Source organism: Cottoperca gobio, chromosome 9 (assembly GCF_900634415.1).
Source record: "Cottoperca gobio chromosome 9, fCotGob3.1, whole genome shotgun sequence".
NCBI classification, from domain to species: domain Eukaryota; kingdom Metazoa; phylum Chordata; class Actinopteri; order Perciformes; family Bovichtidae; genus Cottoperca; species Cottoperca gobio.
The window spans coordinates 17,710,453-17,723,462 of record NC_041363.1 but is presented as its reverse complement, the minus strand read 5'-3'; the positions used below and the strand labels follow the sequence as shown (position 1 = coordinate 17,723,462).

At 41.8% G+C, this 13,010-nt stretch overlaps 1 protein-coding gene across 1 annotated transcript in view; it reads right to left on the bottom strand.

Moving 5' to 3' along the window:
* LOC115013857 (A disintegrin and metalloproteinase with thrombospondin motifs 12-like) overlaps positions 1-11,188 on the bottom strand; it is a 19,746-nt gene extending 8,558 nt beyond the window's left edge. The window contains exons 1-12 of the mRNA XM_029440395.1: positions 10,922-11,188; positions 10,384-10,742; positions 5,062-5,239; positions 4,709-4,917; positions 4,521-4,604; positions 3,868-3,992; positions 3,447-3,596; positions 2,411-2,554; positions 1,028-1,172; positions 855-947; positions 551-696; positions 104-273 (exon numbers count right to left, since the gene is read on the bottom strand). Coding sequence (XP_029296255.1) covers positions 104-273; positions 551-696; positions 855-947; positions 1,028-1,172; positions 2,411-2,554; positions 3,447-3,596; positions 3,868-3,992; positions 4,521-4,604; positions 4,709-4,917; positions 5,062-5,239; positions 10,384-10,742; positions 10,922-11,039 — 1,921 coding nt within the window. The 5' untranslated portion in view covers positions 11,040-11,188. The remainder of the gene's footprint in view (positions 1-103; positions 274-550; positions 697-854; positions 948-1,027; positions 1,173-2,410; positions 2,555-3,446; positions 3,597-3,867; positions 3,993-4,520; positions 4,605-4,708; positions 4,918-5,061; positions 5,240-10,383; positions 10,743-10,921) is intronic.
* Between the last annotated feature and the right edge of the window lie 1,822 nt (positions 11,189-13,010).

Sequence of the window (13,010 nt, the reverse complement as noted above, 5' to 3'; positions counted from 1 at the left end):
GTGACATACACAGTCGCAGCTTCAGATTTTCTGTGATAAAAAGAGAATATGTGTGTCTGTCTATCTGTATTATCTAATCTATCTCGAGGCTCTGAACACTTACATGTGTTAGACACAGGAATCCACTGGTAGAGCTCATTGTGGTAGGGCACAGTGTCGAACTCACTGCACAGCATCTCTCGAAAGGTTGGATTTGTCTTCTGACAGGGCTTTGTGTTACAGGTCCGATAACGTTTCCTTTCCCCGGTGCAGTACTTTCCCCCGAACTCTGGTCTGTGGAAAACACAGTAGCACACTTTGTTTTATTTTTTATTTAGTGAAGCGAGACATGACAGGAGAAAAATAGAGTTTTCCTGGCTGGGGTGGCTAATGTAATTCCTTGGTTCAACTATTTTTGTTGTCTTTGTTGCATTTTTTGTTCAGTAGCACACTTTGAATCAACCACCTTCTGTGGAAGACCTGCCAGAGGCTGAAAACAGGTTCAACACAGGTTTAATAACAAAAACGGTGCAAGAATTATTTCAACAGCAGATCTAGAGTCAGCTCTTACTTAGGGTCATTACATTCCCTCTCTGCTGACTGAACCCCAGTCCCGCAGGTCCTGGTGCAGTGAGACCAGGTAGTCCACTGTCCCCAGCCTCCATTCACCGTCTCTGGGAGTTTACCCACAATCACACACTCTCCTGAGATACACCACTGTAGGAGAAAGAAAATGACACAAATAACACTAGTAATATGACACATTAAATACTCAAGGCTCTGCGTCAGTACCACCCTCATATCCTAACCATCTCCATCCCCGAGCTAATTGAAATACACACCCTAACAAGACAAAGCCAACTGGCACCACCCACCTTCTCCGGTCCACAGCGAGTGCCATCGATAGGCGAGTCCAGTTTGGAGCGACAGGAGCCGTTCACTGAACACCAAAGAATCTGGCAAATGTTCTGAAAGAAAGATATAATCCACAAACAATGACAAAAGGACTATTTTCTAAAGAAACTCTGACATTTTGCACGATACTCACATCGACCTCATGGCAGAAGGTGGCATTTGGGCCATACTGGAGCTGGCACTGGTGGTGTGTGGTGTAGCGGACACCGAGGCGAGCCAGCGGGGTGGTCAGGTCCCTCTTGGAAGGACGGTCATCCAAACAGAAACCCCAGCCACGACTAAGACAGAGAAACAAAGATGTGATATTGAATGTGTGACCTTTAGAAAGAGATGAAAAAGAGAAAGGGGAACAAGGTGTGGTGGTGGAGAGAGAAAACGTGAAAGGTCAACAGAATAAAGCTTCTTTCACACAAGTTCCAAGTACTGGCATAACTTTCCAAGTGATTTTCACCATTCACATAAAACTCAACAGAAGAAGAAGAGGATGTGCGGAAGACGTCTCTTGTTGTTCTCAGGAACATGGAGGACGGGGGGCTGATTTTGTCCCAGTCCAATGTTCTTGTATTTATAGCATTGGCACAAATGCTTAATCGTAAACAACTTGCTGATTCAAGTACGTCATCAGTGGAGTCTTGCGATTGATTCAAGTGTCTTTGGTCAGATGGACGTAAGTCTTTGTGTGAAAGGGACTTAAGGAGCAGGGAAGAGTTTGTTTGAGAGAAATCCTTGCTTGCGGCAATTACCATGCTTTGAACATTTAATTTTACAGTAAGACAAATATTGAAATGATAAAAATGTGTGCCATGCCAGTGAACACACTTACCATTTGCTTGTTTACTGCACTTTGCCTTGTCCTAGTCCAGTATCAAATCAAATAGGATGATGGGAAAACACCAAAATCAGAGAAAACTACTTGCTAAAAAGCAAAACCTGCTGAAGTTTGGTGGGTCGGAGTTCAACAAACATGAACTCTGACCTCTGACCTCTGATTTGCTCCAGGTCTAACTGTTGTTAAATTCTTTAATACACAATTGAAACGGTTTTCAAGAGAAAATAATGAGTGTCAAAGCAAACACTTTCAGATACTTGTGCGAGTGTGACCGCCCTCTTATGTTCCCTCGGGCTCCTCTTGCTTTTGTTTATTTATTTGCTGGATTTTTCTGGCTTCAAATTAATCATGCTTGTTCAGCATATTTGCACATATGTTCTTTGTTGCTCTTAGTTTACTAAAACTTAGTTTGTCACGGTTTGCTACACCTGAATGTCTTTATAACTTTGTTTTGTTCCAACACACACCACACCCAATGCAAAAAATGTTTTGTTAAATTTTCACCGACTCCATTCAAATCCGCACCAGCATATCCACTTTATTTTCTTCCAGGAAGAGTCGCTGCTTGTTGGAGTTACTCCAATTTCCACAATGATTTCACAACCCTGGCAATTCACTTAATTTGTAGGAATCATGTTACAATTGTATGATCCACGGCTTCACAATAAAGTATGAATTCAGCCTTACTCGAGGAAGCGTGTGATGTATTCTTTGGAGCAGGAGGACCAAGTGAGAGGCGAGCTGTCGTACATCAGCTGCCTGGACATGATGAACGGGTGCCTCCCTTCCAGCTCACAGTCATTCCCCTGACCGTCATGATGGATTCCAAAGCTGCGTTCAAACACAACCAACATGACCAATTATGATATTATCTTTACACAAAGAAATATTTTAACAGAATGAATGGCCTTCAGCTCTTGGACTTGCAAAAACCTGATTGTGCCTCTGAACAAACAGTTTGCTAATCTCAATAGAATTCTACAGCGTCGTGTCCCAACCCTGTGAAACATGAAAATAACACATTTGTTTCCAAATCCATCCTTTGATGACTCTGATAGTACAGCGCAGTAAAGTTCCAGGCAAAACAGAAGACTGTGAAGATTTATACACAATGTAAAGTTTATATAATCAGTAACATACCGTGTTGAATTTGATCTCAAATAAATGGTTAACTGGAGTTTAGAGAAAGTTCCATCAGCAAAAGTACCTTATTGATTCGATTTGTATTCATTCATTACTCTATCTAACCCATATGTATCTTGGCTCTACATATTTCCCTGCTACCCTCTATTTAAAAAAGAACCGCTCTTCCCTTCATCTAATTCAGTCATACAGTCCAAATAATCCAATGTTAACAAAAAATGAGAGTCAGCATCAACTCTCACTTTAACCAGTGTCTTCTGATTGAACTGCAATAATCCAAAGATGAAACAAATGCTCTGTCCATTCACTTTCACTGTTTCTAAATTATCTACACCCACATCTCAAGTATCAATCTTTCTTTATGTTTGGTTACCAGATATTACCGGCCCATTCACTTAAAGGCTGACGTGCTAATGCTAAGAGATTTAATGACCCAACTGTATATTCCTCTATAGTAACCCATCATGGGAACGAGATGCTTTCTTTGTCACATCGCCCATTGTTATGATCTTACATTATTACACACACACACACACACATACACACACACACACACACACACACACACACAGACACACACTTGTGGCCCATTTCATGAGCGATGGTGAAGGCGACAGGTAGTCCTGAATCCTCATTGATGTTGCAGCTGCGGTGTGGTTGACACATCCCAGACAGATGAGACAGACCCAGCGTCTCACAGGGCTGGTTCATTCCAGCACAGATGTCTTTCCTGGGGGGAAACAAAGGCACATTATGTACATGTTAAATCTCCACCATAAGCAGCACCATCCTAGCATCAAAGCATATCATTTATCCATTACATTTAAGTTAGAGTTCAATACCAGGAGCTGCCACCATTGTGCCCCTGAGCAAGGCACTTAACCCCGAGTTGCTCCAGGGAGACTGTCCCTGTCCCTGGATAAGAGCGTCTACTAAATGACATGTAAAAAGTTATCTATTGATATAGCTGACCTACAAATGTATAAGCGTGTGCCACTTGCCTAGTGACCAACACGGCCACGTCATGATGAGCCGGGTGTGTGTCACTCTGGGGATTGAGGTTTTTCTGCCAAGCACAGAAACTGGCCAAAGTGGTGTCTGCATGGTGAACGATCTTCAACCCTTTCTGCAACAAACAGCACAATTATAAATAACATTCTGCACATCTTTGACATCATTTGAAATGTTTACATCCTGTCATTTGAATTCATCTTGAGGTTATTTTTGACCCTGAAGAGAAATGTTCGTTTTCATTCTTTCACAGGGAATTACAGTGTAGAGGTAAGTATTCATCAACGTCAGTGAGAGCAGTTTCAGCAGGGCCACAGTGCAACCACTTCACATGCATTCCCTTTCTTTTGTGTGACAACACTGATTTTCCGATGCAAGCCATTCAAATTCTGCAAATAAGATTTGCTCTGTGACATTTTATTTTCGTGGTCAGTCAAGGTTCCAGGTTCATGTTGAATTTAGTTTGGATTCATTTTCAAGTTAGTCACTCTCGTAGACATACGTGGAAGTCTGGTGTAAATCGAGGCGAGTACATAATGTTCAATGAGCGTCATAGATGTGCATCTGCGTTCCCTGTTTCAACTTTAATATATGCGTTGTCAAAGAAAGAAATCACGTTAAACTTTCTTGAGAAAACTGTTACCTCTTCTCCCTGGAGTAGAATGAGGCGAACCAAGATGACGTGGATGGCATTCCCAATACTGGCATCATGAAAGATCCCTGCCACCTGTCGACATAACAATCATTTACCGCTAACTGTGACATCTGTGCTTAAACGTAGAAATGGGTGAGAGCACATGTAATGGGTCAAATCTAATTCCAACTCCTCACCATGTTCATGATTGTGAAGATGTAGGACTCCACATTGTCGCTGCCGTGGTATTCTATGAGTTTGGCGTCTGCCACCACCATGGTCTCCACCCACCGCTCTCTGCTGACGGAGCGCTGCGTGCGGGGCTGAGCCTGATTCTCCCCCTTTTGATGCTCCCTCTCCCATTCCTCCCTCTCCCTCTCCACCTGGACAGAGTCACTTGGAGCATCTAAAGCGTAGATAATGGAAGACATCACTTGCAGTACACTTATCCTCGCTTGACACAGGCGCAGAGAGAGAAACATGCTCATTTGTGTACAATTACACAAACATCTGCAGATCCATACACATACACACACTTTCAGATACACACCTTGAACTCCACAGGGGCTGGGTGTCTCTTTGGACTCAAGACTGCGTTTTTTTCTCTGGCTTTCTGCTGTAACTCTTGGATAGACAATATGGGGCTCTGGAATCCCTGCAGGATCATCGGGAGATTTCTGGACCGGTTCGATAAAGAAGTGTCCCTCTGGAAGGGAGAAGAAGCCTCTCTGAAGGGAAAATAAATAAGATGCATAGAGTACAAATGATCAGATCAGGTTTATCGCTTCCTGTGTACTGAAAAGTCACAGATCTGAAAAAACTTCTCTCACTTATTTGGGACAGGAAGTTGTGCTCAGTCACAGCTTCACATTGTTATAAAGATTAAAAAGATTATTAATTGAATCCCAAAATCTTGCCTAATACAGCTTTAAGTCTCTTTTGTAATGTCATGCATTCTCAGACTAAAACAGAAAGGTTACAGCCTAGTAACTAGCATGCTTTAGTGTTATAAAATGTACGAGTGCCACAACAAATCAAAATGTGTAGTGTTTCAATAATTCCCACACTTAAAAGTGAGAGGTTGGGCCTGATGGAAAAGCCATTCCTCAGTCATTTCCATCTGGATGGAATCCATCATTAGTCAACAGATCTGAATAAGTTATGCTTTCTCCTTCCCTGAGGCACATTCTCTGTCTGCAGCAATACAAAGACTTTTTTCTAAGTATGCCATGCATGTTCTTACTGGTGCAGACTATTCATTTACTGATTGGTGAGGTCTGCTGGTGAACAAGTACACAGACACAAGACAGATGCATGCAAACACACAGACAAAAGAGGCTTCTGTAAAATCTCTTGACTTTTCCTTTTAAACACATGCATTATGAATGTTTCACCTCCAACTAACTGTTTGGGAATTATTTTCATTAAGTTGATGTTGATGTTGATGTTGTGTGTGGGTGTGTGTGTGTGTGTGTGTGTGTGTGTGTGTGTGTGTGTGTGTGTGTGTGTGTGTGTGTGAGCCCAAACAAGCCCAGACTGTTCCCGGATGAAACCCTCCCTCTCTCTCCCTAAACCAACTTGCAAAAGACAGAATGAGAGAGATACATCAAGAGTCAAAGGGATGGAACAAGCACAACTGAGTACAATCATTTTATTGTTCTTCAGCAGGAATTGTGCATGTTAAAATGTTTGTGCACATGAATTAGTATTTCCAGAACAATTGAATTGCTTAACATGCACAATATGTATTCAAACACAAAGAAGATGCAATAATCATTTTAGGATTTTTGCATCTGATCTCTTCTCAGTGGTGAAGAACCAAAGGCAGATGTGAACATTAGGTCATGCAGTGCTTACACTTTGACCAGTTGTGGTCCCATGAGTCTACCCTGCTGTTGCCTGCAGTTACTCACTATTCAGCTTTCTGGGTCATCCTGACATGTTTTATATGTCTTTCTTGGGACACATGTTTCAACTACATTCACTCAGGAGTCTGCAGAGCTCTGACTGAGTATCCAATTTCTCCATTCAGGGAGTTCATAAAGTACAAATCTAGAGGAGCACTCCCTTTGGAAAGACTGTATTACTCCACCTGTTACACTGAACCTTGTGAAATAAGATGGAGTGTGCACACACTGGAGCAGAAACTTTGCAGGATGCAAACAAGCTGCTCACGCTTGTTTTGTTTCCATGTAAAACCACCAGAAGAACAACAATAATGTAGCAAACGATAAACAAAAGTCCTCCCTATATGTCTGAGATTGCTAATATTATTATTGCTATTAAATAAAGTATTAAGAAGGGGTTTTCCACTGACTCAGAGCGTGGCCTTCAGCCAGGGGTCCCTGAGTTGTGGAGGACTCATCCACAAAGCATGCAAGCTGATACGGTCTGCTGGGAAAGCTTCCCAGCGGCCCTGTGCAGAAGAAAATCAGCTGATTTCACCGTTGCTCTCTAGCTCATGCATACACTCTGTTTGCCAGGATAAACATTCTACCAGATTAAGAATTCGTTTTGCATTTGCATCCTCACTGCAAGACAAAACGCACAGAAAAACATGTGTGATCCATATAAGGGCGGATTCTTTGTTGTTCTCTGTTGTCACGCCTCCCTGCCGTCTCCGACATACAGTATATTTTCTGAGCATTAGACTTCCAAGTGAGTCTGAGCAGCGAGAAGCAGGTGGTGGAGTGCAGAGCACCTAGGAAGGAATGCTACAGAGAGGCCCATCCAAACATTCAGACCAATGCTCTGCATGATCTCTATGATCTGCATACCAAATGCAGTCCTGCTGTGCAACGCATCCTGCAAGGCCCTGCTTGTACAGTGTGGTTATGGTGTTACTTGTGATACTTAAATGACCATGTACAGATCCTGTGTGATGTCTGTGCTCAACAAACAAAGACATCTTGAAAGGATACCAACTAGGACTTTGTTTTCCATTTGAGCAAAAGTAAGGGATTGTATTGTAGAAGAACGCTCTGCCAGCTCAAACAGCGTTAGACTGCGGCTCACTTTCGCCACCTCTTCTCCCTCTGCCACCTCCTGCCCTTCTCCTCCTCCTCTCCATTAATCCCCCTGCTCTGAACTTGAGGAAGCGTGTTTGGGTGTGAGGTGCCAGAGCCAGGGGAGGTTACCATAACACGGGTCTGTGTTCTAAATACATGGGCCATGTGGAACTGCTTTACTTCTGTTTCCTGCTTCTGTGGGTTTTGTAGTGCTGGCCAACTGGGTCTGGAATAAAGTCTCTGCTGTTACACAGCCTGTGGCCTCAGCAGTGATTAGTGGGACACAAGGAGAGGTGGGGGCGGATGGTGCTCATTACTGCAATATGATTAATCACAACTATTTTCTGCCAAACAAACTTAGATTTATTCTACAATTATTAATTACAGGTTTCACTACACTTACTTGACTACAGATTTTTATATTTCACAAGATAATTTTGCCTGTGAGCTAATTTCTTAGCTCCCCAGAGGTCAACGACATTTTTCAACTTCATAATGCGGAGAAACATGCATTTAAGTGAGGAAAATACTCATATAATAGGTCTGAACTTGCATGATCTTTACGTTGTGCCTCAGGGATTACCAAAGACTCCTCTGGGAAAGCTTAAGCTTTGCTTGAATTGAAAGTTTTCCCTTGGAAACAAAAAAGCACACTGACAGCAACCTCCATCAAACGACTCTCGTCCTCATGGTTTCACATGTACAGTAAATAGCAAAGGTGAAGGATAAGATGAACTTTAAGACATAATCATATGGCTCACTGCAGCACAGCTCTATTTGTTCGAGCAAATGTGATTTTATCAACCAGGCTTATTTTATTTTGTTCCGCCCACCAAACACCGACAGATGACAGATCAGGTTATAGACAACCAGCCCATAACTATAGCTCAAGGCAGGTATGCAGCTGTTTCCTCACAAGTCCTGTTGTGCAAACACATCACTAAGTGATTTGCTACACCCACAAAGGCAAGAGCAATTTAATTGTGAGACTACTGACACTCAAATCATTTTGAGAGGTGAGTAATTAGCACTATTGAAATCAGTCGCACCTTATTCCTCCATGCTATTGAGCTGAAAAGATTAGTCGATTACTCTTAATAGTAAAGTATTACAATAAAAATGTCATTCTCAACTATTTTTATAATTGATTCAATTAATTCAATCATTTTTCAAGATGAATGCAAAAGAAAGTGCTGATTTTAGTGTTGCTGCTTTTCTTTGTCTTGTAGAACAGTAGATGAAATATCTTTGGGTTTTGGACTGTTGGTCGGACAAAACAAGCAACTTGAAGATGTCCCCTTGGGCTCTGGGAAATTGTGATGGGTCTGATTTTTTCATTATTTATATTTTTTAGACAAAATGATTAATCAATTAATGTAGAAAATAAGCAGCAGATTAGTTGATGATGAAATAATCATTAGTTGACTTCCTAATTTGAGTGCTCTAGTGGATTACACAACATAACTGACACTAACTGTTGATAAATGCTTGATATGTCTTTGTCCTTTTTATTTTGGTTTTTGCTTTGTTCGTCAGATTTCTTGTTTGTTTATAGCCTTAAGTAACTCAGTTCTTGTGCTACATAAACAAAAGATTATGATGAATCTATATTTTGAAGCAGTCCATCTCTATTTGTCTCCTGAGGGTGAATGACCTCCACAGCAGCTGGCAGCGTTTCCCTCACACATCTGTATGGCTGAGTCTCGCTGTTTAGTGGTCTCTCTGTGGTTTTAGCTGCTATAAACCATCTTCCACCAAACAAATCAGTGTAATATATCATAGTGGTTTCCCTGGTAGGTTGGAGGGAAGGGTCACATTTGGGATTGCAGAAAGGAATCCTCTACATGCGGTAGGTTGTCGATAATTGGAATTTAGAGTGACAGAAAACACTTTTCAAATGAACTGCATTTACAAGATTTGGCAGGAAGAAGCAGTGCAACCCACACAGACATAACAGAGAAGGAGGCAAGACCCTGCAGGAGAAGAATTCCTGCTGTGACACAATCAAACACGAACACCAAAGCATTCTTCATGACACATCTCATCATTTCAGAGTACGGATGTTCTTCCTTTTCCACAAGCTCTTCCTATTTGGTTGTTTAAAAATATTGATAATGAATCAGTTATTATTTCAAAAGAGTGTATTTTGAGCAAATATTATTTGGTGAATAAAATACATTCCCAGCAATGTGTACACCATACATTTCTCCAGAATTGTTCATGTGGCAAATATCACTTCTCATAATTAATGATTCATCTGTTGAGCTGCTCTTTTGTCTATCTGCGGTCCAGCAGTCTTCTCTCCTTTGTAGTTGAACTACTTATTTGATTAGAAACATTTCAGCCAAAGTTAAAAAGAAAAGCACAAATTCTCTGAACAAAACGTATGGCCCCATTTCCGGTCTCTCCATCTGTCAGACCTTATTGTTCCCGCCTATAAAAAAAATGTGCCAAAATCTATTACTGAAGCCCTATCTCAGCATAGAACAAAGTAACACCGCACGTCCAAGGGTGGGGGGGTTGCAGAGCGTTTCTGCAGCGTAAGTGAATGAATGAATGAGTGAGGGTGAAAGTACAGAGGAAAACATCTGAAAGACAAAGAAGACAGAAAGGGTCTCATGGTTGGCCGAGAAGCAGTCAGCGGGTCTGCAGCACAGTCGTTCTGCAAATAGTGTCAGGAAGTCTTTGAAGGGCAAACTAACACATACGGCACTGTCAGATGGAAGGGTTTTGCTCAACAGCATATGACTGCCTAAACCACATACCAGCTTCTCCAGAGTGATGCCAAAAGCAACTACATTTTTCTTCAGGTTTAAAATGACATTTTTGCCCTGATATGCATGTAAGACAATGTGATTCCTTACCAGTCCTTTACAGGTGCTGATGGCAGCAGTTCCTCGCACATCAGAGGCTTCCACTGTGCCAAGGAGGTGGCACGAGTTCCCGTCAGAGCGACGATGCTCAGTCCTGTTGGCACTGCCGTTCCTCCTCTCCAGGATGTAGTCACTTGAAACCAGGTGATTGTTTGCCGTCAAATTAAACATTAAAGTGCGACCCTTGTAGTTGACCTTGTAGTAAACCTGTCCCTCCAAATCAAGGGGTCGCAGGTCACGCCTGACTCGCCCTCCCTTGAAGTGGTGAGCCAGAGAGTGAGAGATGAACTCTCCATCAGCGGTGGTTTTCACTGGGTGGACAGTGGACAGATCTGACTGGGACAACTGACCTGCAGGACCAAATGCAACACAATAGAAAGTCCTTACAGTTGTGATGAATTAATTGTATACCTTTAGTGCATAGCCTACTGATATTCATAAGCACTTAGCCATACACATTTTTACTGTCATGCATTAAATTCATACATGCACAGAAAAGCAGATTATATTACAACTGCACCACACTGACCTTGTTCTGCAAAGAGGGAGAAGAGTCGGCCAGATTCGGAGAGCTCTTTGTGGCCGGCTGCCAGAATGAAAACAAAGTGTAGCAGAAAAAGAACCGGGCACTCCTGCAAACATCGCATACTTTCATGTAACTAAACTCAAACCTCTGCAAAAGAGTCCTGTGCATTGGGGTTCCAGTGGCGTTAGAGGCGACCACTTCGATCCTGCGCTGCACTGTCTCATGACATGAACACGCTCAGAAATCTCCCCTCACGAAGGCAGACATGCATCGAGGAAGACTGGGAGACTGATCGTGGTTTAAAGAGGGAGAAAGCTCCAGCTCAGCGGGAGGAAAGGAGGGGAGGAGTGTTCTTTGGGCCGGTGTCTACTTTCCTTCGCAGGAGCGAGGGGGAGCAAGGAGCTTCATTGATTTGGATGAAACAGACCGCTTTGTCATGTGTCGAGACTTGACGCGAGACAATTTACTGCCTCTCCAAAAAAAACGAAGCTAGAGCAAATTACGTGGAACATTTTTGGATACAATTTAATGGATGCTAAGAGCAATTATAGCTCTGCCCACATCAGTGTTATTTTAACTGTAAGAGTTGCAACAATCACAATCATAGCACTAATCAGAGTTGATTAATTAAACAGTTTTGCCGTTTTCAAATAAGCCTTGTTTATAGCTTGTTTGCTATCTCATAAAATGTCCGAACATGAACTTCCTCAGGCCATAACTCATATATTTCTAAAAGTTACATATTTTATGGCAGCTCTGATAATATGTTATACCTGTCACCCAAAAAGCAACACTTACAGACGGAAGTACTGCTGTGTTTAACTTTGTACAATATAAAAATGCATAAGAATGACTCACACTAATGTTACCTCAGTACGTGTACAGCTATGCAAGTGTGTACAAACTGATATCTGATCTGATATAAATGCATATGGAAAGGTTTGGAAGAATTGCAAAATCTTACTCTAAAATATCTGCCTGAGTAATCTATTTGTTGGCAGACTGTACTAAATGTTTGTGTTTTTGTGACATCTTTGCAGATCTCTTAATTCCATGAAGAAGAAACGGTCTGAAAGTCAAACGATAGACCAATCCTGTGCAAACACGTGCAATCTTTAGTTTTATTTGAGCTAAAGGGCAAATGTTAGTTTTGCTGCTGCAGCTTTTCAACAATGTTTTCTATACGAACATGTGCTAATTCTGCCTTTTTGCCAACACATCAGTTTGTATCAACCAGGAATTAGATTCCAATGTGCACTGTGCAAGATTGAAGTGGATTCAAGGAAACTGGACACTAAGAATACCTTCACAGTTAAATATATATAGGCTATACTTCCAGCATGCATTGAGTTCCAGTGTAGAAGTAGACAAGCATGTCTGGTGTTAGTGGTGCACTGTGGAATAGCCCTCTCTAGGACATTATTTATTATTTCCAGAAAACATTTAAAGCCCCTGTGAATCACGACATAATGTAGCTCAGGGTAAAAGGCTTTTCTGAGGCCTATCCTCTGAAAGCTGTAACTCCTCTCAGTAAATACTGCTGTGGTTTAAACGTCTAATATGTATCCCTGGAGCAGATTCATGTGTGACTAAATGGCTACTGAGACATGACACATTCCCTCCTTCGTGGTCCCGGTCCATGGGAGACACAGAGGCAGACAATGCAGTGAACTCATTAAACTGTTGAGTCTAATGGCGTCTGAGATTTATAGTTATTATTAAGAAAAGCATTTTGAACCTCAACCTCTTAGAAATCTGTTTTGGAGTAGAGGAAAGATCATTTTGGAAAATAAAATAACAAACCCCTGTTCCACACAGATTATGACAGTTGATCTCGGTCGACCCTACAGCAGCATAACGACACTAATAGGCCACACTGGGGTGTTCCCCCAAGTGGACCCAATAAAACCAGCATTCAACAGAAGCAGTATTGTATAAGCTGTTGTGTTTGTGTTGAGGTTTTAAGATGTAAAACAAAAAACAGCTATTTCAGAACTAACAAGCTCTGCGTTACTGGTGCATCACACCCTGTCATTAAAGGACACATAGTGTGTTGTTGCATCGTGTTTTACTACACAATGTATACCTGGTG